The 27,160-nt window shown below is 38.1% G+C and overlaps 1 protein-coding gene across 2 annotated transcripts in view; it reads left to right on the top strand.

Moving 5' to 3' along the window:
- Window positions 1-9,364: 9,364 nt before the first annotated feature.
- The window catches only part of mettl16 (methyltransferase like 16), a 39,032-nt gene continuing 21,236 nt past the window's right edge, over window positions 9,365-27,160 (top strand). Inside the window, exons 1-4 of one of the 2 annotated variants that reach the window (NM_001130217.1) lie at window positions 9,365-9,382; window positions 13,807-13,941; window positions 15,037-15,236; window positions 26,809-26,949. In NM_001130217.1, the coding sequence (NP_001123689.1) occupies window positions 13,814-13,941; window positions 15,037-15,236; window positions 26,809-26,949 (469 nt within the window). In that variant the 5' untranslated portion in view covers window positions 9,365-9,382; window positions 13,807-13,813. Of the gene's footprint in view, window positions 9,383-9,472; window positions 9,492-13,806; window positions 13,942-15,036; window positions 15,237-26,808; window positions 26,950-27,160 lie in introns of those variants that run through there. The other variant, XM_031895721.1, reaches the window with a different exon arrangement.

Raw genomic sequence — 27,160 nt, 5'->3', positions numbered from 1 at the left:
GGTAGACTGAAATGGCACAATCAAGGGAGCAAATGCTAATTTTTGAATATCTAACTCACCAGCAATATACACCCTAGGATATGAGCAGGTTAGTTTACAAGTTGAGGAGCAGAACAAGTGAAGGCTCTAATCCAAGTCATCTGGAGGACTGGGGGTATCACCCTGATGCGCAATATCACTATGATAAGTATTGAAGAAATACTGCCCACCCTCATTCACTAGCTACATACCTTTAATGTTTGTTCTATGGGAGATTGCCACCTAAAAAACAGGTTTAGCGGCAGCCTCCCAAAGATACGCTAAAATTTAATTTAACAACAACACCCACGTTTCTGTGCCCTTCTGAGGTGCTTGTGCCTTTAGTATGTGGGAGCAAGCACAGGTCTGCTAGCAGGAAGGGAAGTAGCTAAAGGGGAATATCCTAGCATTTATGTATAATTCCACTTCTGTAACAAGATATAGGCTTCTAAATGTCTAAGAAAAATGAAAACATAATATTTTCCATAATATAAACTTATATATTAGAAACATTATACTAAGGGGAGTAAATCAACAGTTGCTTAGAAAGAGCAACATATATAAAAAAAAGTTTGAAGAATATTGTAACATGTGTAGCACATAAACTAGGGGCAGGTTTACTAAAACTCCTTAGTTTCCCTTTTTTTTACTTTCAAATTTGACTGAACTCGCTTTCCATAATGTCTAATATTTACTAAAAAAAGTCATAAGGAAAAGTCACAGGAAAAGTCACTACAAGAAAAGTCTTAAAAAATACTGACTTTTTCGAATTGTACCTGCAATAATCTAGACTTGGAATTGTCACTACGTCAATTAGAAAAAATCATTTTAGGACAAAAGAAAGAACTTCAATGAAAGAGAAGGGACCTCTACCATTGACTTTTACATGAACTCACAAGTTTAATTTGGTGAATTGTCAAATTCGGATTTTTAGCCGTTTAGATGCATACTGCATACATTAAAGCTGCATACTTTATAGTATGTGCTAGGTAAACAGTAGGTTTAAGTTAGAAAACAATACATTTCTGGAAAGAACAGATTCTGACAAATGCAGATAGGTTAAACTGTCTGTCTTCCCCAAACTACCAAGTTGTAATGCTTTCCTAAAGTTTTCCGTTTTTATAAAAATTCGTACATTTTAAAAAAAATATCTTAAAATCTTCCATTCTACAGCATCTTACCTCCTACAGGTCATAAGGTAACCAGATAAAACATGCTAAATACTGTATGAATGCCAGGGGTTCACTGAACAGTTTGATGCACAATGTGCATAGGTTTATCAAAGTACAGGGCACTTAGAGACCTTAACATATACCTTATTTATACTAATTTCATGGCTTACATTTACCTAAATGAAAAACACATAGCCACTTTTAAGTGTGGTTAAGCTGCAAATTATTGAACATATTTTTGGCAAGTACACACTCAGACAAATCCAAAATGGAAAAATATTTCTTTCTACCCCCAAACTACTAAATGGCAAAGCTTTCCTAATGTTAGCGGTTTTGATGGCATTTCTGAAAATCACCTAATCAAAAAAAATCACCCACAAAGGCACATCACCAGAAATATGAAGGCCAGAGGTCTACTGAACAGTTTAATGCCCGATATGTATAGATATGTAGTATGTATGGGCCCCAAATAAAAGAGCGCAAATCAGTTTCTGCAGAAAGAACCCCACGACTGCATATTATGTTTTGTAAGACCCCGTAACTGTACAGAGAAACCCAGAAAACGATATAATTTGGAAAGTATACATTCCAACATGGGTAAAGATGCCTTTCTTCACCAAAGTGCCAATCTGCAAAGCTTTCCTAAAATTAGTGGTTTATATGACTTTTCTAAAAATCGCCTACAAATGTTACAGTTTGCCACACTTATCTCACAGAATCTTCTAAATACAATGACACATCACCCTAATATGAACCCCAGAAGTCTACTGAACAGTTTGATGCCCAATATGCATAGATTTACCAAAGTATGTGGTATGTACATAGAAAAAATAATAATATAAATATAAATAAAAAATAGTGCGTATGGATTTTTCTCGCCTGCCAAATCAGCTTCTGCAAAAAGAGCCCATGACTGCATATTATGTATCGTAACACCCCTTTACTGTAGAGACCCCCAGAAAACCATAGACATTCTGTACACATTCTGACAAATCCAACATGGGTAAAGATGCCTTTATACACCAAGTACCAATCTGCAAAGCTTTCCTAAAGTTTTTAGAACTTTCCTGAAAATTGGCTAAAATTATTGCAATTTGCCATATTTATCTTGCAGAATCTTTCATACAATAACACATCACCCTAAATATAAATGCCATAGATCTACTGAACAGTTTTATGCCCAATATGCATAGATATACCAAAGTATGTGATATGTATGGACTAAAATACCGTATATACTCGAGTATAAGCCGATCCGAATATAAGCTGAGGTACCTAATTTTACCTAAGAAAACTGGAAAAACTTATTGACTTGAGTATAAGCCTAGGGTGGGAAATGCAGCAGCTACTGTTAAGTTTCAATAATCAAATTATTTAATAAAAGGACACTCAAAAGTGCTTACATGAGTACCATATTAATAAACACAAGGTGTGGGCTGGAAAATGAGGTGCCTTTTTTGCTGACTTTTAAGGTATTCTGTTTGACATTTAATACTAAATTCAAAATGTACCAGTCGTGCCGCTCGCAACCCCCCCGTCGCCCGAGCACGCACGTGCATCGAATGCCAGGGTGGGGGGTGCGAGCGCCGCAACTGGTGTGCACAGTATATATGCGACGTGTGCCAAGAACTCCAGCTGCCCCTACTTGACTCGAGTATAAGCCGAGGATTCCTTTTTTAGCACATTTTGAGTGCTGGTGCTTGGCTTATACTCGAGTATATATGGTATGTGTGTCTGTTTGTGTATGTATGTGTGTACACTTCTAGTGTGTAAATGTGTGTATATGTGTATGTGAGTTTATAAATATGTACAAAAGTATGCAAAAGCAAAAAATAGGTCAGAAATGCAAAAAAAAAGTCAGAAAAAAGCTACAGTTAGTAAAAGGTATTTTGTGTGTGTGCGTCTCTACATTCCTATTATAATGAATGTAGCCTAATGGTTTTCTTCCAGAACCTTTCTGATCACCATGACATAAAAAGGCACTGATAAAAGCAACTACTAGGTGTGCGCTACTCTCCCATTAGCTGTTGCTAGGTGGCAATCTCCTGTAGAAAAAATAAGTTTTTGCAGGAATCTATGACCTACAAACATCATTTGTTCTAGGGATAGGATTGCCACCTAGCAACCGCTGCCATCCTTGTCCCACCCTTAAATTAAATCATGCAATTCCTTCCACAATTCCTAGCAGTTGTGATTACCTAGTGAATTCTTCTTCTTGTCTCTTGGCTTAAATCAAAATTCTAGGTATGATTTGGATTATTAATACAAGTCGAAGGGGAACTAGAAAGGGTGCTAATTTATCTTCCTTCAATCTTCTTTGGTTAATTTTAAAGTGAATGTTAGGCTACAGGTAGTTAAATGCTATAATTATCTATTTCTAGAGACTATAGTCTTGTCTGTTACTTCTATCATGAGAGGACATATCCATTTACTATCAACGTTTTTTCTTATAACTTTTATTCTTTGTCCATCTATAAGACAATTACAACTTGAACTTGCTCTTTTCAAGAACATTCCCTTCCCTCCATTTCCTGCTCTATTCTGTCCAATCAGCACTGAGCAGACCTGTGCATTCTTCCACATATTAAAGGCACAAGCATGTCAGAAGGGGAATGCAGAAATGTGGCTGTAGTGGTAAAATAAAAATTTCCAGCGTATATTCAGGAGGCTGCCACCAACCCTATTAGCTGTTGCTAGGCGGCAATCCTATTCCTAGAACAAATGCTGTTTGCTGGTAAAAGGTTCCTGCAAACACTTCTTTCTTTGCTTGTGCTATTGCTGAGTAACCTCAGTAATATGGTTTGGCAGCACAATGCTCTAGTGAAATATGGGCATTACTATGCAGATAATGTTGTAAGACATTACAGAGAAAGGTTTAGAGAAGGCACAAAACAAATCTACTAATTATATATGTCCTAAATGCAGCTGGCCAACTTTTGAGGAGGAAGCCATTCCTGTGATGCTGTAAAAGGAATGCTAGAATTTGTATTTTAGCCTGAAAACTCCTAACAGTGAATACAACACAGTTTTTATCTGTTGCCTTAGTGCCAAGTTTAGCCTGACATATTGTTGCATACCACCAACACAATGTTGCTCAGCACAATCATGAAGGTTCCTATTTCTCTGGTGCAGCAGCCTCTTTGTGATAAATGATCCCGGCATCTCTCCTAACAGCGGGAGAAGACTAAGCATATTTAGCATTTATAATAATCAGTGCAATAATTTGTCTTTGTTTATTAACAATCCATTCCCTGTGGGTTAGGCAAAATCAGTCAGTAGCTTTATGGCTAATGTCTGTCATACTTCCCTTATCAAACAAAATGCAGGTACCAGATATACAATACAATTGGTATTGCCAAAATCATCCATTTCTAACAAACAGGTCAGTCACCAAGTCACAATCCCTCCTTGTTCTTTCCCTCTCCAGCATTTGAGCATTTCTGCTTCATTCACCCAGAAAATAAACCACTAATTATTAATGAAGGCTACAAAATGTCACATACATGCAAAAAAAAAATTGGCGAAAGTGTTTCAAGTGACAGATCTAATATGCGCCAGTGTCCCAACCCTGCCATTTAGGATAAAACACATGCTGGGTGTAATTATTATCTGCACAGAAAAAGCTGCCTGCCATAGCCCACTGTGAATAATTCTGGATTTTGATACCCCAGCCCACCATTGTGGGGAAGACAAATGGGATCTTTCTGCAGAGCAGTTCATTGGGGTGGAGCAGGCAAAAGGCTTGAATAAGATATTTTGCATTTATTTATTGATGATAGTCTCAGAAAACCTGGATTCCTATTTGCAAAGCACAAAACATGTACTGTATAAAGTTTTGCATGATTGGCAAATAGACAAAGCAGTACAGATTTAACTCCAAGGTCACTATTAATCATATTTTAACAATTTCTGATAGGTGCAGCAGTTTAAAAAATCTAATGGCAAAACCTGATATGGCATTTTAATGTAAAAATATTTTAAAAGATTATAATGACCATGAATTTTTATAGGACTGACATATTTGTAGAGATTATTCATCCTTTACATCAGTGCCTAAACTAGTAGAGCTTATAGTCTAAGGTCCCAAACATGCATACATGATGATATAATTCAAGAGCTTCAGAATTTGTCTTCATTAAATACCCTTGCACATGAATTATTACTAAAAATGTGCAAACTTCCCATTGTTCACAGAGAAAAGAACAAAGAACCAGAGGCTACTAAGTTAGAGTTGTGCAAATTAATTTTCACTTGAGGCAGAAAAAATCTTTAAGGGGTGCTGGTTCCCACCTGGGCTTCTGCCTCAGGGGCCCATGCACCCCCCAATGGCCCCCGTCACCTTCACCACCCCCCGCGCAGAGGCCCCCCAACACCCTCCCCCGAGCGCTCCTAAAAGAAACTTACATGAGGCGCGTTGGGGGAGGGAGACGGCGGATCGTGGGAGCGCCCTCGGGGGTATCAGATCCCGCTGGGCCCTGGCGGCTCAGTCCGATGGTGAAGTGTTCACTTGGAGGGGTTGAACTTGATGAACTTTAGTCTTTTTTTCAACCAAACTATGTAATTGTGTAACTGCAATTAGTACAGCAGCAGCAATTAATTGTGGCATTTTTTGTGAATCGCAGTTTTTCATGCACTGTCCAGCTATTAGAGAATTGCGGTATTTTTTAATTTTTGCAGGAAAAAAATACATGATTATCCAGATTCAAAAGAAATGCTTCCCATTAACTTCCATGGCATCTCAGTAGATATGAGCTAGCATGATTAGACATAAAAACATGAATTGCAATGTGCATTTTATACTACTTGTATATACAGGTTTGGGATCCATTATCTGGAAACCTGTTATCCAGAAAGTTCCAAATTATGGGAAGGCCATCTCCCATTTACTTTTTCTCTGTAATAATAAAACTGTACCTTTTACAGGATCCCAACTTAGATATATTTAATCCTTATTAGAAGCAAAACAATGCTAATGGGTTTAATTATTGTTTAAAAGAAGTTTCAGTAGACTTAGGGGCAGATTTATCAAAATGCCAGTTTAGAGCTTAGTACATAAAAACTCACCCATGTTCTATTCATTTATATTGGGTTTTTAAAAGGGTATTTATCAATGTAAAAATTCACTATTTGGTAAATATACTTGTAAAAACCCCATAGGAATAGAACAAAGGTACATTTTTATGTATTAAGCTATAAACTAAAATTTTTAAATATGCCCCTAAATATATAAAGATCCAAATTATGGAAAGACCCATTAAATGGAAAACCCCCAGGTCCTGAGCATTCTGGTTAACAGGTCCTATACCTGTATAGCATTTTTATAATATATTTATAAAACACACAGGAAAACAGCAATGTATAAAATATATACATAGTAACAAAGATTAAGTGCTATTTGTTAAAAGACACAGGAGAAAAGGGATCCGTGCTCCAATGAGCTTACTCCCTAAGTACAATATCAATGTAAAATGTAGAAGCATACAATATCACAATCTTTTTATGCTTTTTTTATGTAATTGCTGTGTTGTGTAGTCCCACTCACCATAAGAGATAATGTAAAAGTGCTATTGTCCTAAAACTGCTGTAAAACACAGCAAAGTTGCTTGAAGTAAACAGCAGACGCTGCAACAGAAGTTCAACTCCAGGGGTTTATTAGCATAATTTTAAGCAGCTTTTGACTGTGGCTAACAGCCCAGACTGCTTGTGCAAGGCATGGATTTGGTATATCACAAAGAATGTTTAGCATGTCAATTTGGATACTCCTAACAGGCTGATTATCTCCTAAGGGAGATTGTTTTAAATTTTTTAAAGGAATACTGTCATGGCAAAATGTGTTTTTTTTTTTCAAAACTCATCAGTTAATAGAGTTAATAGAGCAGAATCCTGCATTGAAATCCATTTTTCAAAAACACAAAGTTTTTCTTCTTCTACTTTTCATTTTAAAATATCACATGGTACTAGCCATATTCATTTCCCAGGGTGCCACAACCATGTGCTCTGATAAACTTCAGTCACACTTTACTGCTGAGCTGCAGGTTGGAGTGATTTCACCCCTTCTACCAGCAGCCAATTAGCAGAAGAATGGGTAGGGATCAAGACAGCAGCTCCAAGTAGATATCAGAATAGCACTCAGTAGTAAGAAATCCAAGTCCGGCTTGGGACTCCTCCAGTTACATGGAAGTAGGAAAAACAATAGGTTACCTGAAAGCAGTTCTAATGTGTAGTGCTGGCTCCTTCTGAAAGCTCAGACTCAATACATTGATGCACTGAGATGGCAGCCTACACACCAATATTACAACTGAAAAAAACATTTGTTGGTTCAAGAATAACATTTTAATTGGTAGAGTGAAATTGCTATGTACACAGTGTACAGAAATAAAAAGTATACCATAAAAATCATGACAGTAGCCCTTTAAGCCCATAGAAAAAAGGCAAAAACTTTTATTTGGGTCTGCTACCATCTTATTTATGCATTCCAAAGCACTACAAATATTATCTCATGGCAGAACCAGGACAGTTTAAGTTGAAAGCAGAGTTGCTAGAGGGATAAGTTAATTCAGAGTTATGCAACTGGAGGCATGTATGCTTGTTATGGCTTCACAGGTTTCCATATTACACCATCATATTAATAAGAACTGACCTCAAACGTGTGACTAGAACAGATAATTTGTACTCTACAGGGGAGAAAATGGGCAGCTTTCAGTTAATTAATGCACATACTGTCTTAGAAGCAACCAGATGGTGTCAAATAGAATCCTTACAAAGGTGTAGTTATAGGGGGTGTTTGTAGGTCTGCAGGGGGTATTCAGCCTGAGTAAGCATTCTAGAGAAGAGAAGAACTGTAATATCATATAATGAACACAATTTAAGTTTGCATTTACTATAAACTATATAAAGGAAAAAGGCTCTCCTATTGATCTGAACCTTATTAATAGACTACCTAAGGGCTTAAAAAACATTTCAATTCATATGAATGTATTACAATTTAAAATCCAAAGACGATAGCGATAAAACATTTGATTGAAACATATATTAGGGAGATCAATGGTACCTACAATAATAGAATACCTTCAAAGTATTTTAATCAATAATGGCTCACTAGAAATATCTTAATTAACAGAGATTAAACAACTGACAAGCACATCACTAGCAAGCACAATTGTGCTTTCTGCACTGTTAGAGCTGAAATTCCCTTCTGAAAACTGGAATTTCATCTCCAGAATTTACTGGTAATTTGTGGGGCACTGCTGTCTGCGGTAAGGTTCTCACTTTGACTCATGGTAGCAGCGCCCCTGCTGATCAACAATAATTGTCTGCCTTGCATTTTAATTACAACAGCTAGCGCTAAGGAACGCAAGGCACTACAATATTGCTGCTACACACTGCATGGCATGGTGCATTTGCTTTTTGTATGGCAAGTCTGTGCCTGTTTCTGCAGCATTTGGCTAGCTTTAAAATGGATTCTGCTATTATATATACAGCCTATGTGGCAAGCAACTCCATGCTGCACCTGCCATAGAGGGGACTGGAGTAAGAAAGTTAAACAAAATTTGTTTTGTACATTTTATTTTACAAAACCCCAGTTTTAACAATACCCCTCCTCCCCCACATAGTACAGCTGGTTAAAGTCTAATTTAAAAATGACACTGTACCTAAACGTGACAATAACAGCCTGAGTGTTTTGCTGCTGTATAATGATACACAATGTATCAATGTATCAGCGAGTACTGCAGAGCTTGCCCTAACAATGGAATAGAGCTGTGTGACATTACTGTGCCACTATTATAGCCCCGCCTACACACTCCCTGGCACAACCACGTGTCTCCCTAGCTTTGTTTGTGCCTTTTGTTATAAGTCAGACCATACTCTCCTTCCTCCCTAGTCAAACGATGGCTCTTCAGCTATTCTTAATATCCCTTTCCATCGCTCATCACCGCACTCGGATCTTTAGCACAACTACAGTCGCCCAACTTAATCATTCTGTCTTATTAAAATTGAAACCTTCAGTAGCAGCAGGTGAACGCTTTGCAAGGAACGCTGTCCCTTGCACCGCCCCGTAGCGGGATGGCCTGACGCTGTCACGTGGCTTGTTCCGGCGAGAGTTGCTGGCGCTGCTGCTTCTTTTTCAAATGAGACTGGTAGAGCGCTGAGCGCAGTGACGAGCTCTTCGGTGTCAGAACTGCACGTTTTGTGTGAGTTGCCATGTGTCAGCACAGGGTACAGATTTGTTTGGTAGACTCGCTAGATTGCTCGTTCATTTATTTGTTTGCTGCATAAGCAGCGCTGCCTTCCACTAAAGCGGTAGGGTATTTTCTACGTTGTGGAACATTATACAAACATATTACTCAGGTTGTCGGTGTGTACATTTCCATTGCTTCCCAATAGGGCAGCCCCAAGGCTGTTACACGTACTATATGTGTGTAGCTCTGCTTCTGTCATTACCAGGGCCCGGGAATAGTATTAAGTGTTGCTGAGTAGGTTAAAAGGAGCCCTAAATTCAGATGGTCCAGCCCTCTGGGATAAAAGACTCCGTAGTATAAAACTAGTGTCATAATTAAATTATTTAATTTGAGTTTGCCCCAGAACTTGGATAATTGGTGTATTTTATTAAAGTGATGTATTTATTAGGATCTCTACATTTCTGCCCCCCACGACCACAGGGTCTGTTTTTCTATAGTAATGTCACTGTATGTGAACTTGCTGTAATCAGAATTACAGGTCACTGTTGTGGCACTTAGTTGCCTGTTGGCAATTCTCTCCCCTGTGTGTGTGCCAACGTGTCAGAAGATTCCAGTCTGTATGCATTGCATTTGCTGTATTCAAAACACTTTACATCTTAATTGCAAAACATTTCTTCCACATTTTTGTGATACTATGCCTGGTCACCATGTGTAAAATGTTTTACATGCAACTGCTTGAATTTACACTAATGGGAGGGTATTCTTGCTCTCTTTGCAGCTGTTGGCCAACTTACAGGTGTCTCATTGTCGTAAGCAAAAACCATATTATATTCATGGTTAAAGTGTATAGTAGACTGTAGGGGGTTCCTTGTGGCACGAGTGCTAGAGCGCTATGGGGAAACTTTTTGTTTTCTATTAATGAGTTATAACTGGTCAGTTTAATCCATATGGAGTGTGTACTGCAGATATTTGTGCCAAAAAATGTCCATCTGCCAAAAGGTGATTTAATAATTCAGATTTGAGTTGCATGCCATCAAAACACACACTGAAGTCTGCATGAAAGTTAAAGAGATACTGATACCATAACTTAAACCCTTTTACAGTCATAACACTGTCTTTGCATGCTTGTTATAATTTTGCCATAAATGTATTTGCCCAATGGTTTTACATTACCTATCTGATCCCCCATGTTCCTCTACAAGGGGACTGCCATATTTGTGCAGCAGGAGTCCATTAGCATAAGAAGCTGTAACTGACAGGTTGAGGTACATCATACAGGGTTGTACACAATAATCTGGTCCTATATGTTGAGCAAGACATAATACTATTATGGGACAAATACGATTATGCCTGGATATCGATTGTTTGTGGTTGACAGGAAGAAAGAACAGGGGGAAAATGTTGGTTGTGTACCATCATTTGTACAACAATATGTGTACAGCCAATTTTGTGTTAACAGTACTATAAATATATATGGTTCTCATAAATTTAGATGGCAGTCTTTATGCTAATGGAACATAAAATATATACACAACAATAACTCAACTATTTTCTGGGTATACTGCAATATTTTTGTGTAGTTATCTTTACATGTTACTCCTTTAGTTGTAAACTTTATAAAATCACACAGTACATTTTGTCTGTTGACTACACTAGGGATACACCAAATCCACTATTCGGCAAACCCTAAATTCTTTGTGAAAGATTCTGCGGAATACTGAACTGAATCCTAATTTGCATATGCAATTCAAGCTACCGAAGGGTTAAAAAGAACCGCGTATGTGTTAAAAAATTTTCAACTTTGTGTTTGTGTGACAAAAAGTCACATGGTTTTAAGGATTCAGATTCTGTTTGGCCAGGACCATGGATTTGGCCAAATCCAAATCCTGCTGAAAAAAGGGCAGAATCTTGCCGAATCCTGGATTCTGTGCATCCCTATACTGCACTGGGAGTAAATTATCACAGCTTGGTCCTGGGAAGGACTTGTTGTTTCCTTGACTTTAAAGGGGTACTAAACTGCATTTAAGATAAGTGCCATAAGCGTTTATGCAGTAGAGCTTTTGCATTAGCCTGGAGGTACCGCAGCCCTGTTGGGATGTTTCCTGTAATGTGTGTGCTGGTGTATTGGCCCTAATTGCTGTGATATTCAATAAAACTGTCAGTGAGCATCTCAATACACTGTACAAGTCAAATGCTGACACATGATTAAAACCTATCTTCTATTTTTGTGAGCAGTTTTGACTGCTAATGGAATTTAAAGTACTTCTTCAAGGGCCCAGCCTTGAGACACCTGCTACTGTTTAGCTTCTGTAATTATCATGGGCTAAATAAAAGGTGTTGCAAGTGGGGAAGAACCTTTACAAGAGAGCACTACAAGAGAGTAAAGCTGGCTGTATACAAAAAGATCTGCTAGTTTTGGCGAGGTTGCCAAATGAGAGGGTATTTCCCTCACACACTTTGAGGTGAGCGATATCTGGCTGATCACAGCACCAAATGCAGGCAATTAAGGTGAGGCCGAATGGCAGTCCTTACCCCAGTGGATTTTTAAAGGGGACATATACCATAAATTTTTACAATGCACTAAACCATGTAAAATAATATAAAATAGAAGTGCTTTTATTTTAATACTTTGGGTTCAAATATGTCCATAACTTGCTTGCTTGAAAACTGTGCTCTACCCAGCCCCCCCCCCCACCCCGAGTAGCACAAGAGAGACACAGAAGGAGGAAACTGGGAGGGGTTTTCCATGCTACTGTTGAGTAAAGCCTGTCAGTCAGTGCTGTGACCACTTCCTGTGGAAGACTGAAGCGACACTCCCATCTTTCATTTTGCTCTGGCTTCTGATTAGAGAGGTTGTCAATGCAGCTCTCATATAATGACTGTTTTAGGAGGTAAACTGCTTTCAAAACATCTTTCTTTCTGCATCATTTCGCATTTTGAGGCAGGATGAATATTATAACTGAATATGAACTTTATATAAAATGTCTCCTTTAAACCTGGGTAGCTCAGAGCCAATAAGTTGCTGACTTGGTCCAGAAGGACTAAATTGTCTGCTTTTATTAGCCAGTGTATGGAGGGTTGGAACCCTAAATTCTTTTCTAGTTTACATTCAAACTACCCACCCTCCACAATCCGGAGTTGTTTTTATCATGACTAGGCTGTCATCTGCTGTCATTTTAATATATGCACGGCATGGGCAGTTCTGACCCTGCTGCTGTGGCAAACTAGATGTCACCCCCCTTTACCTACTTGCTTGAACTGATGAAAGTGGATAAGCCTGCATCTTTAAGGCAGAAAGCAGAACTGCACCCTCTTCATTAAAAGAGCAATATTATCAATTTAAAAAAAACACAGAAGTTCAGCTCTTAAAGTTACTAAGGGCACCCCTATTGTCACCTCAGGATTATTGGGACCCAAGACAGGGATTCTGGAAACCCACATTTTTTTCTCATAACTAAACAACATAAATCCATGAATGGCAAAACAATTCTACTGGGTTTATTTAATGTTTAAATATATTAATAGAATTAAAGGACACGCCAACCGAAAAAATTATGTTTTGCCTGATAAAAGAAAACCTTATTCTAAGCAACATTGCAATATACATTCATTACAAATTAGTAATGTTTTTTACGTTATTTGTATATATTATTGCTGTTAAAAGCAGTGTTTCTCCTTTTCTATTCTCTACCCTGGTGGCTCTGACTTTTGAAACAATATAACATATTTAACAGACCTGTCTTGCTGGAGGAAACTGGCTTTTACAAAATTGTTTAAAGCCATAACCAGGAGTTAAATGCTTGGGACCTGGGATCCTATGGATCACCATACCTTTAGTCTGCTCAAGATAATTTCAACATTTTTTTAAAGCCAGTAGGATTGTTTTGCCACCAATATGGATTCATGCAGCTTAGTTACCATCAAGTACAAGGTACTGTTTTATAATTAAAGAGAAAAAGATTTTTATTTTTTTTTTTAAATTCGTTTTATTTGCTTAAAATGAACTCTTTTGCAGATGGCCTTACCTAACTTGAGGCTTTCTGGATAACAGGTTTCCAGATCCCATATAAACTTCAGAATAAGTGAGACTTGATATTGTTTCAGGGTGCATTGCATTTGTTTGCAGAATAGCTGCGTTAAACACCAAAATGTGGAGACTAAAGAGTAAAACCCATTATGTGTTTATCGTTTAGGCCATCTACCTAAGGGAAGTTTCTGATTTATGGAAGTTATTTTATTGTTAAGATCAAGCAGAGACAATCTGTATCTCTTAAAAGCCTTTCGTTCCCTGTGCATGTATACTGAAGCCTTTAGGGGGATGAGGATTTGCATGCTATTATGGAGATAGTGTATTGCCGCTCAGCCATAAATTTCTTGAGCTTAGGATTTATGGGTATCTCTTTCAGTTCCTCTTATTGTTGCCACTGTCATTTCAGATAAGGAATGGCGCTTAATAAATCCATGCATCCAAGAAATCGCTACAAAGACAAACCTCCAGACTTTGCCTACTTGGCCTCCAAGTATCCTGAATTTAAGCAACATGTGAATGTGAATTTAGCAGGAAGGGTGAGGTAGGTTACCTGTGACCTTGTTGCCTTTCTGTAGTTCCACATTGGATTGCATTTTCTATTGATTTTATTCCAAGTTCAGTGCTTTTTTTTAAGCTTTATAGCTTTAGCCCTTTACACACTGCCCTGCTAAAATGTAGGACAAATTGGGCTACCCAGAGTCTAATTATGAATTATGAATTTTATATACTGATAGTGTACTATGAATCTATTAACTTTTAGCTCTCCTTACCAGTTTTATCCTTGCGTCACTGTTGCTACTGGTGCTGTTGGAAAAATTAGTAATACGTTATCAGATACTATATCTGTTATTAATATAACACCAACCTATTTATGCAGTGCTTTAAAGAGTATATATCATTTACATCAGTCCCTGTCCCAGTGGAGCTTCCAATCTAATGTTCACATTAATACTTAAGCTGAGTTTTATTTGGATCCAATTAACCTGCCTGTATGTTTTTAGAGTGTGGGAGGAAATCAGAGTACCCAGAAAGAACCAACAAAAACACAGTGAGAACATACAAACTACTTGCAGAAAGCACCCAAGCTAAAATAAAACTCGGGAATACTCACTGTGCTACACACTAGTGGGCTTTTAGAACTATTTATGTTTTTGCTGATTAGAATGTTGAAACCCATGCAAAGATTAAGCTTTTAATGTCACATAGTATAAAGACACTGCATTCTACCCTTTATTGTTTTTAAATTTGTAGTCAGGAGCAATTCTTACTGAATTGTGTTATACGTAAGAAAATAATTCTCGGCCAATTTCAATTCCGCTCAAGGCTTTTTATGGCTATTTGTGTGTGATATGGTGTGATGTGCATTGTTAAAATACAATAAATGTGTCTGCCTTTTATTTAAATATATTCCTGGACATGGCTGTTTTTATATTTTTTCATTATCTTGATGTAACTTTCACTTGCAGATGCAGTACAATCCAATAAAATGTTGTTTAGAATAATTTGCAGATTTTATTTTATATTTTGACATAGGGTTATATTCGTTGTGTTTACTTCTCCAGATGCATACAAAATTATAACATTGTGTTATTGAAAACAATATCCTTTAATTGTGCTTCATGCTTTTTTGTTTCAGCTTGAACTTCAAGGACCCTTGTGCTGTCAGAGCCTTGACTTGCACCCTCCTAAGAGAGGATTTTGGACTTACTATAGATATACCGTTGGAGAGACTTATTCCTACTGTTCCACTGCGACTTAATTACATTCACTGGGTGGAAGATTTGATAAACTACCATGATTCTGACAAAACTGCCCTCAGACGTGGGATTGATATAGGTAACTATTTTCCGTGTTTGGGAAAATAATTGTAAGAACATATCATTTTATGCAAAAGAGAGGGTAAGCCTGTGTATAATAAGGTTTATTTATGTAACTGGAATCAGACCCCTAGGTAAGAGTGTAGAAAACAATACTTCTTTGGATCTGGGTGTTTTCACTTTATCGCTTTGGATCATTTTTCTTTTAAATATACAAAGTTAGTGGATTTAAAATACTACCTTACACTTTAGTACTAGAGTTTACTGTGCATACTAACGCGCCATGATAACCTTCTCAGCAATGTTATAGAATGCCCTACCCAACCTGTGTTCTGTATTTCTTGTAAGAGCCATGTACACTGGTCACAAGTGTTCAGAGTTCAGATTTCATAGTGCTAGAACTGCTTAAATACAATGGCTTGTGCCATCCCACACAACAGAGCCCAAGGCAGCAGGGCAACATAGGATTAGAATTTCATGTGTTATTGATTCTATGTCGCCGGCAGCTAAATATTACTCCTTTTCCCAAGCTTTTGAAGTAAACATGCTAGACCCCACCCTTCATTTAGCCTACATCTGTTAACCAACATCATATGTTGGACATTCCACAGTTGGTTAAAACAGTAAAACAAAGTTTACTGTATTGTTTTGTAGGCATCTCTTCTGGTAATTATATGATAATTAACAGCACCTTTACCAACTACTCTTGTCTTAGGACCCATTTTACTCTTTGGATCTTTCCCCTATATTCTAATCCAATTTGCTGTCCACGCTATCTATATATTATTTTAGTAGCTGCCAAAACAGTTCTTTGACATAGGTCAGTGTTTCTCAAAATGAACTAGAACATTGCAGTCCAATTGTCATGGTTACACATGTTCTGTTGAAATAATTAAAAAAAAAAAGCTAGTAATATTTGCAGACACATTTAACTTCTAGGCTTTGTTGTGATGGGAATGGTTGAGGGCACCTTGGGCATAGATTATACAGGTTCATGTTGGGACGTACCTCTGTTTACCCATGAGCATATACATGCTTGATGGTGTTAAAAATGCATATGTACGTTTTGACATTACCTAGCCTGCTACGATGGTGATTAGTTCCAAACTGTTTCAAATTAACAAATGCTATACCATTAAAAGAACACTTTACTTTTTCCCCACTGCAAGCTGCTGCTGTTGTTTTTCTTTTCTTAACCATTATGTAATAAGGCATTAGTATAAGGATCTTATGCTCTGAATGCCCAATATAGAATTCCATTCTGTGAAATGAACTGGATGTAATAGCTGCTTCTCTGTTAAAGCTTGTAAAAAGACGTAAGCTTTTCTGAAGTTTAGTAAAACTTTTTTTTTTGCTCAAACCTGCACTGTTTTATAAAATATTGGATGTTCATTATCTAGTAGATTTAAATTAAAGCAACTGGACGTTTCACCACTCATCCCAGTGGTTTCATCAGTTCAACTAAGTTGTAGGGAATTCCATGCCGTTTAAACCCTTGACAGTAGTACAGTCACAGACATCCATTCACAATGGTTCCATTGAACTTATTCAGTCAGGTGTCGGCTGAAACTCAGGCAGGTATTGATCCTTTTTTTTTTTTTTTTAATATTGGCCTCTTTCAAATCATCTGTCTCCTTGGTTCAAAATATATATAGCACATTGCTGTCCTCAGAGGACTGTCCCTTTTTCTTGAGATGTAGATAGACTGCTTAGCCTTGTATAACTATTGCATAGTGGTGACTACTGCACAGTCCAAAAATGCCAGGCTGGAGCCTCATGTGCTTTAATTTTTACCCAGGTTGCCATCCACAAATCTGAACTAATGACTTGGTGCTGTTTCCTTGAAGGGGTTCATGGGTTTTCTTTTCCACTTCTTCCGTGTAAAGGTTCTTTACTAATGGTGACACACGCTAACCCGTGGCACAGCCATGTTTAGCCATGTTTTAGTGAAAAACTTCCATGTCAGGATGAGGAAAGCTGGAAAGATGTACTTCACCCCACACAGGCTGGCGCAACTATACCAAGGTTATCCAGATGTTTGTGTGAAATGTAATTTAGACCAGGGCAATTATTTTTTGTTCTGGGATTGTCCCAAAATCCAGCAGTTTTGGACCACCATAATTGCCTACAGTGACTCTTCTCTGGGACTGCCAAATATCTAGATACCCACTTTCTGCCTGCTGGGACACAATCAAGGCCTTACTCTATCCTCTAGTGACAGGTTGTGCCTACAACAGCTAGCTCCTTCACTATGCCAAAAAGGCTATCCTATACTTGAAAGTCACAGAGCCCCCTAACTGGAGCTTTTGGACCAAACTGATTGATAATGCACACCCACGACAGAAACTTATTTGCCAAGAGGATGCCCTGCCAAGTACGAGAAAATATGAAACTGTTGGCTGGCTAACCATCAAACAGGCATTGCAGCACATTAATATGGACTAAATTTGACGCTTAAGAATTCTTAGGGATGTAGTCCTGTATTATTAGGATATGATTACGAAGTTAGTCTGTCTCCCTCGTTAATTTAACAGTTGTTTTTGGGCTTTTCTGAAATCAGCTTGGCCCTGTGGCATTTTACTGAAGAACCCAGATTTAGGTTGCCTGGTGTGGTTCCTGATATCAGCATTGTAGGCTTAAACGGAGATGGTTTCTGTAATCCACAAGTTTTTTGCCTGTTCTCGTATCAAGCCTTTAAATGCAGGGGCATTTCCTATCACTTAGTTCAACTGAAGAAGCCACTCAGATGAATGGTGAAATGTATGTTCAGTATGTTCAGTTCAGTGGCTTTAGACTTAAATCTGCTAGATAATATATATCATGACCTGGATAAAGGAGAATCTTAATAGACAATATTAGAAGTTGTTTTTTTAGGCAAAAGTAAACCTCAGTCAAAATGTTGCAAACTGGTTTGAGACTTTAATAACTGATGTGCAGAAAGAGAACATTTCCTGGATGTACTGGGAGACCTTTGCTTTGGCAGGCAGCAGTGGTTATAAGGGTTATACCGATAAAGGCAATATCTCACACAAATTTGTGTGTTTTGAGAGAATGTCCATGCTATTTTGGCCACTGGGCATCTGGTTCATTAATCTTTGGGTGAGCTTTACTCTGAAAGCAACCATGCCTTCTCCACAAATATAAGCATACACGAATGAGGCTTATATTGTACAGTAATGCATGCCAATATGTTATATGGAGTTACAAGAGGTAAAATTTCATATAAACCTTCAGTAAATATTGTAAAACTTACATTTCTTTCATTTTGGCTGTGTACTTCAACTAGTTGTGCACTGAAGTGGAACCGGTCAGTATGAACAGTTATAGGATTCTTATTGCAATGCCATCTCACATAGACTCCATTTTAAGTAAATAATCTTTTTTTTTTTCCTGTAATTAAACAGTATCTCCTAACTAAGATATAAATAATCCCTATTGGAGGCAAAACAATCCCATTAAGTTTATTTAATGCTTAAATTAGTTTTTTTTGGAGATTTAAAGTATGAACATCTAAATTTCGTAAAGATCCCTTATCCAAAAAACAACAGGTCCCGAGCATTCTGGATAACAGGTCCAATGCCTGTATAGGTTGTGATTGTATTCTATATAACTAACCTAAGTGGGGTTGCAGAATGCTGAAAGCCTGGCTGAACAGAGCTGCTCAGGATAACCATGACATGCTGTTTTCCAATACAAAGACAAGTATGCATGGATATAGGCAGATACAGTAAGGATTATGGGTAAAATAACAATAAAGAATATGGTAGTTTTAATAATGGCATGTTTTCTTTACCTATGGGAATCTATTTATATTTAGAGGAATATTCTTACCCTTTTCTGCCTTATGATGATAAAATGGAGATGCTACAGGTAATTGACTGAGTCGTGAAGCCAGAAACTAGATTTGTGATTTGTTACTTGGCAACCGCATGGATTGATTTTGTATTGCTAAGCAACATGAAGGATGCTGACATCAGCTATGACATTGGAAGCCTTTCGCACACAACCTGGGAACATAGGGTAGTTGCAAGTACAAAGAGATGATACCCTGTATACATTTAGTATGTATTTGAGACATCTGACTTAGGGGTTCAGGCATTTGTTTATGTTGCCTGCTCTGGTTAAACAGAGAACCTTGTTTGTCTATATATTTGTACATTGGTGTGGGAGCTGCTATAGATCTTCATCTCCTGTGGCATGAAATCTTATCCATACACTGAAATGAAATGAACGCAGTTCCCCCCCAAATTTGGTCATATTATCAAAAAACATAGCAGATTGATTTCTTAGTTACTGGGTCTACTTTACTGGTCTGTATTTGTCTGTGAATATTGGTGCTTTATAAAATGTTAATTATAAACTCAGAGTGGTATAAACTATTATCTAATTCTGTAGGTCAACAAATAGTCGACCCACACCGACCCTAACCCGCAGGTTCTAAATTTGTACCCTACCTGATATGTAGCTCTGCCAAAAGGTGGCCACACACGTGGCGATCTGGCGATGTTTCGGTTGCACGAAACATCGTCAGATCCGCCACACACCGTCAGGGCTGAAACAGCAGATAAGGAGGTAGAAACAATAGGATTTCTACCTCCTTCTGCCGATTCAGCCCTGACGGCAGATTTTGCTCAGGCGCCTTCTATGGCGCCCGATCAAAATTTTCTGACCTGGCCGATCGGCGAGTCGACCGATATCAGCAGCCTCCTGCAATACTGGTCGACTCACCGACTTGCCATACACGCACCGAAGGTTTCGTACGATATTATCGGTGCGTGTATGGCCAGCTTTAGGAAGTGTGGGACTGTTCCTGTGAGCCAGTTGTTGAGGGCACTGTGCAGGGTCCCTATGATCTATAATTGCCTTTACATCCCATTTAATTAGACTTAGGCCAAGGGCACATTGAGAGTTGGCTCTGCTGCTCTCAGCCTGTGTTTTATTTTGCAAGCTGAGAAGCAAATCGGCTTCCTTCCACCGCTCTATTTATCTGCACTATCTGCAATCGGCAATTTCAGGCTGAACAGGCCGAATCTGTACTTTTCGATGCAAATACATCGAGCTGCGGAAGTAGCGGATCCGCTTCTCTCAGCCTGCGGGAAAAAAAAGGCAGGCTGGGAGCAGCAGAGCCATTGCTTTGTGTGCCCATGACCTAAAGGCTCCATGCTACCTTTTGTTGTCTCCTCCTGCCAGAGGTGACATCTATGTGGAAAGCGTTGTGCATGCATTTATGAGTGCAGTGCTTACAACGTTTTAGACTTATCTTGAAAGGCCATGTATAACAGCTGATGGTTTCAAAGTTATGTTCTAATGTTCTTTTAATGCTCTTAAAGTGCTACTGATAAAACAAATGTAGTGTCCTATTCTAGACAACCAACTCATTCCCTGATATTAGTTATTTTTTTATCAACCTGTTAAAGTTTGTTTCAGATTATCTTATATAAAAAGGTTTGTTTTTCAGGACCCATCCTGCCATGCACAAGGCAGCAACAGGCACTTTTGGTTAAAAAAAGAAGGGGCCCTTGCATCCAGTGGCCATATATATCTCGGGGACCCGTCCCATTTTGTTGTATTCGGGTAATAAATGTAACAAACATTTTAGAGATTGTCCTCTTGTTAGGGTGAAGGTCACTAAATACTTTTTGTTTGCAAAATCTTGTTTACTCCGCTCACGACTGCTGCCATTTTCTCATGGGGCTAGAGCTATGGAGTCAAGGCTGGAAGCAAGTTTGGGTACCTGGAGTCAGCAAACATGACAATTTAAATTATAATGAAAAAATACAATATGTTACAATGTCCTTTTTCATAGATACTAGTCATAGTAAAGTACTTCTCTGCTGTAAGAATAAAGCCCACTAGTGAGGAGTCCAGCTAAACTACTGTATAAGAACCTAATTGTTTTAACTTTTTGTCTTATGTTTAAATGTTGGGTTTAACAAATGTTTGTAGTTTCTTTAATAAATAAAATGCCACAATAACATAGGCTTAGTTATAGATTTAGACCCAGATTTAAGTAGTATCCATATTCATGTTGGCAGTGTCAAGCTTGGATAGCCAATAGGGTAGTGTGTCAGCTTCTAGGAGCACAAGTTTTTATTTTCTTGTAGTTTTTCAGATACATGCTTTACTGGTGTCATTTCTGAAACTAATTTTTAACCTGCTGCAAACAGCTTGACCATGCTGTTTGTCAGTAGTGCAAATTGGACTCTGACAAATGCAGTTGAACTATAACTTTGAGTGTTGCATTGCTCAGTGGAACTCTGGGTGCCTGCTGTTGTTACTTATAGATAAGGTTGTCATCTGGTCTGTAAAAGTGGTGCCTAATGCCAATGTTATCTATAGGCAAAAAAGATAAAATATAGAAAGGATGGTGGCAAAAGCTACTTAGAAACTGTGTTACCTGTCACCTCATTGGCTAAGTGTGACTGTGCAAGAATGACAGTAGAAGGGTTCCAAAGGGAGAGTAAGCTCTTGCCAGTATAACAGAGAATTCTGCCTCTAGCTAGTGAGGGGGAAACACTCCCTTAGTCTGTCTGGCAGGTCTGAATGTTGTCTAGCTGGGAAGGGAAAAGGCTGCCAATGCAATAGGGATTTAATCATAAAATTACAAGTGCTTGAAAATAACAATAAAAGAGACCCAGTGCTGTGCATGTTAGGCACTTAAGTAATTTGCAGGGTGATGAAAATATGCGCTCCAGCCGATCCTGCTCTCTGGCCATGGCAGCACACAACATACATTGTACAAATGCTGCCTGCAGTGCAGGGAAAAGAAGCTTTTGCCAAGTGATTAAATAACTCCACGGACATTTCATTTAATGGAAATGCTTGTATGATGGTTATGATAAGTGGCAAATCCCACTAGGAACAGGCGCTACTTTCCATTTGTCTTACTGAGAACTGGGGATATGCACTGTTTTATTTCTCTACCTTGAAATTGTGAACTGTGTATTATCTTAATCCACAGTGATTTTTACTATATGGAGATGCGCGTTACTAGTTTAGTCCTTTTTCTGCATGGTTGCATCCTTGCTGGGTCTTCTTTTATTAATCAGCCATGGGGCTGTGCAGGGAGTTCTGGAACCACAAAAGACCAATAATAATAATTGAAGTTTTTCATTTTTATTAGAAGTTATATTGTTATTTTTTTATGGTCTGTTGTGTCAGTTCCCTTAGATGCAGTTATGAGAATCTTGCAGCCTTCCTGATGGTGATTTTCTTTAACTCCTAGCATTCCCCTAAATAACTGAACTGATGGGAGTTGTGGTTCAGTGACATTTGGAAGGCAGTAGGTTGCATATTCCTAATGAAGAGCAGTACTGCCAAACCTTTTCCGATGTAGTGAACCAAATATTTAGGTTTACCAAGTGTTTGAGGGTTTTATATAGTACTCAAGTTGCAATAATATTTAAAGAAGTCAGGGGCTATCTGGGAGGCTATAAATATTCCATAGAAGGACAGTTGTATTCTATGGACCTCTGGTTGGACAGCATTGATGTAAAATGTGTTTATTACCAGTATTTTGGACTTTGTGTATATTAACTGAGATCCAATATTCTTCATGGCAAGTTATACCTACATAAGATCAAAGAGATTGCTAAAAATACAGTGTTTCACAGAAAGATTCTACATATAATAATAAGCAAGGTTATAACTGAGTTTATGGTAAGGCTTCACATTACTTTGTATTTATAGATCCTCAGTTCAGAATTTGTATGTGACAACCTAGCCCTTCCATAAAATATAAGGACTTATACACTGCTACAAGTGCGCTTGAGCAAAAATTTTGTGGGTGTTGCTCAGATTGCTGCCATTCATTAAAGTAATTGCATCTAAGCTGTGCCTTGCACTTGAGCTTCGGATTTTGCCCTGCCAGTCTGGTCAAATGAATCACACACTATTGCACCTGATGACGCTGGGCGAAGGTGACAGTAGCCCCAGGGTTCCCACGGTGGGCAGTGTACTTGCACGTACAGAAGAAGGATCAAACATTATTTTGATGCCCATTGTCAGAAATTTAGCCATCTGTAATTTGAAAAATGTCAGTGGGTTTGCAGCCAATTGGAATCAAAGCACAGCTGTGCACTTTGATGCACTGGAGAGTGGAAGGAACTCTTTTTGCAGACAATATCCTGGGTGGAATTGAACCTAGGACCCCAGCACTGTAAGGGTACTCCTTAAAGATAATTGTAGATTGTAAGCTCTTTTGGGCAGGGCCCTCTTCACCTCTTGTATCGGTTATTGATTGCTTTATATGTTACTCTGTATGTCCAATGTATGTAACCCACTTATTGTACAGCGCTGCGGAATATGTTGGCGCTTTATAAATAAATGTTAATGTAATGTAATAATGCCCTGGCTGGAATGAAACCTAGGATCCCAGCTCAGTAAAGCAGCAGTTCTAACTTGTATACTGTTTAATAAACCTACCAGCCCTTGGAAAAAAATGCTATATGTGTTCGTAAAATGTTAGTTGACCTTTTAGTATGTTGTAGTATGTATATTTTGCATGTCTTATTCTTAGCAACTTAGCAGATTGGTCTTTGTTTTTTCTAGTTTTTGAATGAGTGTACTTGGGTTTGTTAACTGATTCAGTTTTGAATTTTAGACTTGAAATAAACAGACCCCTCCCATTATCGGCTTTGTCAGACTAACAGAATAGCAGCTATTCATATGTGGCACTAGCACAGGAGTTGTGAAGTCTCTGTGGAAAATTTCTGATGTTGGCAAATGTTCCATGAATGGAAATAAGAATGCTTTCAGCTTGTTCATGTTCATAAACATTGTAATGTCTGCTGTTCCCATTTTGGAAATTAAACCATAAACATTGGAGCATAATAGCCGGGAGGTTATGCCACCCAAGAGTCAAGAGGGTCGAGCTTACAGCTTCTTTGTGGAAGTGAATGTCAGTGGTATGATTTGTCATGCAGAGGTGTGTTACTGAATTAGTGCAGGGTTTCATTGGCTTTAACTATTTAGCAAAATGCAAGACCAGCACATCACAAAAGTGCGTTTGATTGGAAAAGAAACAAGGCCATGGCATAATCTAAGTACAAGTTAATTCTACTCTTATGCACTCCCAGTTTAGACAATAAGAACCATTTAAATCTTTCTGCATTAACTAATAAGATCTCTTTAGCCTTCCAAGGACTTTTCTGTAGCTTAGGCTATTTTCTTCCAGTTTGTGCATACTGACTGTTAGTCCACATTGATTTAATTTTAATGTGGGAAAAGTCTTTCTCCTTGTTTTACAGTGCACTTTATTATACCTTGTAAAATACTTTCTCTTCCATAAAAGACTCTAAGTCACTTGGAAAACCATAAGCGCACAGACAAAGATCGGGGTCCTCGGCTCAGTTCCTTCAGGAGATCCTTCAGGTGTTTTGGTTTCCTCCCTCAGTCCTAAAACCAAATAGTGGATTAATTGACTTGCCTAGAAATTGACACCAATGTGCATATTTTTGTTTTTGTACATTTGTGTATCTGAATGGTACTGTAAGCTACAATGGGACACTGACTAATGTGAATGATTTGTTTGTTGCCATTTGATAAATAAATGGCTGTGTGTAAAGGACAGGGCTTGGTATTAGTACTTGTGCCTCTTGTTTTGGGCTACTGTCAGTGCAACAAAAATTGTATCTCTTAATGCAATTCTAAATTTCCCCATAGGCTTTAGTGAAGTTTTCAGATGCTTAAACTATAGGTTTATATGTTATAGGTACATGTTTTCTAATCCAATTGAATCTGACCCATTTGTACTCCCATGTAATAGAGATGCTCATCCTAATGTGGTTACTTAGTAAATCCTAGAAAGCATCTACCGTTGTTTTCATGATACGTTTCTGTTCTTGCTCTTTATATAAGTTTTCTGTTTAGAATATCCATGTCTGCAGCCACTGATCTGAATGAACATAAATACGGGGATAAGCCTATGTCAACTGTATTTTTTTTTCTAAGAATTAAATGCATAATTAGACATTCCTTATACCCTTATGTAGTGCAGTGCTATGCAAAGACCGCTTATCATTTACATAATTCTCTACCTAAATGAATCTTGCAATCTAAAATTCTATACACACAATTTTTTCTTTGACCTAGCTGTGCAGTTTTCAAGAATACTGTAGGATGAAACTCTCACAAACAAGATCATGTACAGGTATGGGATCCATTATCTGGGGACCCATTATTCAGATTGCTCTGAAGTAGACTTCATAGACTTCATTTTAAACAAATAATTAAAATGTTCTAAAAAGATTTACTTTTGCTCTGTAATAATAACACAGGACCTTGTACTTGATCCCAACTAAGATCCTATTGGGTTTATTTAATGTTGAAATTATTTTTTAGTATACAAATTATGGAGATCCAAATTATGGAAAGACCCCTTATCCAGAAATCTCCAGGTCCTGAATATTCTTGGTAACAGGTCCCAGACCTGTACTATTTGATTTCAATCGTTGGAATTATACCCCGGATCCCATTTCTACAGGAGAGCAATGCTGCCTGAAAGATCCATGCTCTCTCAGAATTTTAATGGGATGTTATTTTATTAGAAGCGTTACATGATTTTTGAGAGAATGCTTTGTTCAGAAGTTAAGTGGGCCACAAATGGACAAATGCGCCTATTTGCCCAATGGTTACTTTTGATCAGTTACCTGGATCTTTTTTGTTTTTTGCTTGTTTTTGGCAGTTTGTGGCCTGCTTCACTTTGGGAGCTATATAGCCTTTCCAATACAATCAGTGCCACAGTGGGTATCAGCATATTAAATTGGAATCTACTTGATTCCAAGCAATTTGCAAACAGTGAATCTTCCCTTTTATGTTATACCTAGCCCACATTCGTATCAGACCAACTTGGCATAAAAGAGCAACATTCCATCTTTCTGGGGGGTTTTAAGGTTTTGACTGGGGTCAAAATAGACCCTGGCACTTCAAGTACACAGAGGCCCAAACAGCCCCCCACAGGCAAAATAAATAGTGAGTGTCTATGGCATCTTACAGTAGCCCCTCTGGCATTTTCCAGAATACACAGATTGCCAGTTTGGGTCTGACTGGCAATCCTTAAAGTGGACCAGTTACTCTAAGATGTATAATAAAAACCATTTTCAAATTAAACATGAAACCAAACTGGCTTTTACTTCAATTCAAAGCTTCTTAGATGTTGTTGCACTCATCTCATTCCCCCTCCCTCCTCACCTTCTAATTTTGTAACAGTGCATGGACATGGGTATCAGAAAGAAGATTTTGGCAGGATGCAAAGCTTGCCTATTAATAACAGTGTCCACAAAATGGTGTCTGTCTGCTTGCTGTGACTGTGAATTCCAAGGCTTAAGGAAGTAAGATTAAAACAATGTATTTAGTATAAGTGAAGTTTATTTTTCTTGACAAACACAACAGAAAACAATATGGAATTATTTCTTATGCTGACAGGTCCCCTATAACACTTTGAAGGTGCAAAATTATTTTTCATTCTGATAAAAAAAAAAAATGTCTGCCTGAGTGCCATATGTGCTTTTCTTATGAGAGCCTTCCAGCGGATCATGTTTCCCATGCTGTACCTGCACAGATCAGAACCACTCGTTCTCTGCTTTTCCTAGGTACAGGCGCATCATGCATTTATCCATTGCTTGGGGCAACTCTCAACGGCTGGTATTTTCTTGCTACAGAAGTGGATGACATCTGCTATAATTATGCCAAGAAAAATGTGGAGCAAAATAATCTGTCAGACCTCATAAAAGGTACTGTGTGTATTTCTATGTATGTTGCTTTTTTTGCCCCGCTGAAACGAGTAATCTACCTAGAGCATATGTTATAATGTACCACAAGTATTGTTATTGCAACTCTTTAACCATGGCTTTTTTTTTTTAATGTTAAAAATATTCCTATGTATAGTTGTCTATGGAAATCTTTCAAATGCTTAACTTCCTACACAGTGATTACTAGGGGTGC

The sequence above is a fragment of the Xenopus tropicalis genome, chromosome 2, assembly GCF_000004195.4.
Source record: "Xenopus tropicalis strain Nigerian chromosome 2, UCB_Xtro_10.0, whole genome shotgun sequence".
NCBI lineage: Eukaryota > Metazoa > Chordata > Amphibia > Anura > Pipidae > Xenopus > Xenopus tropicalis.
This window is presented reverse-complemented; position numbering and strand designations above follow the sequence as displayed.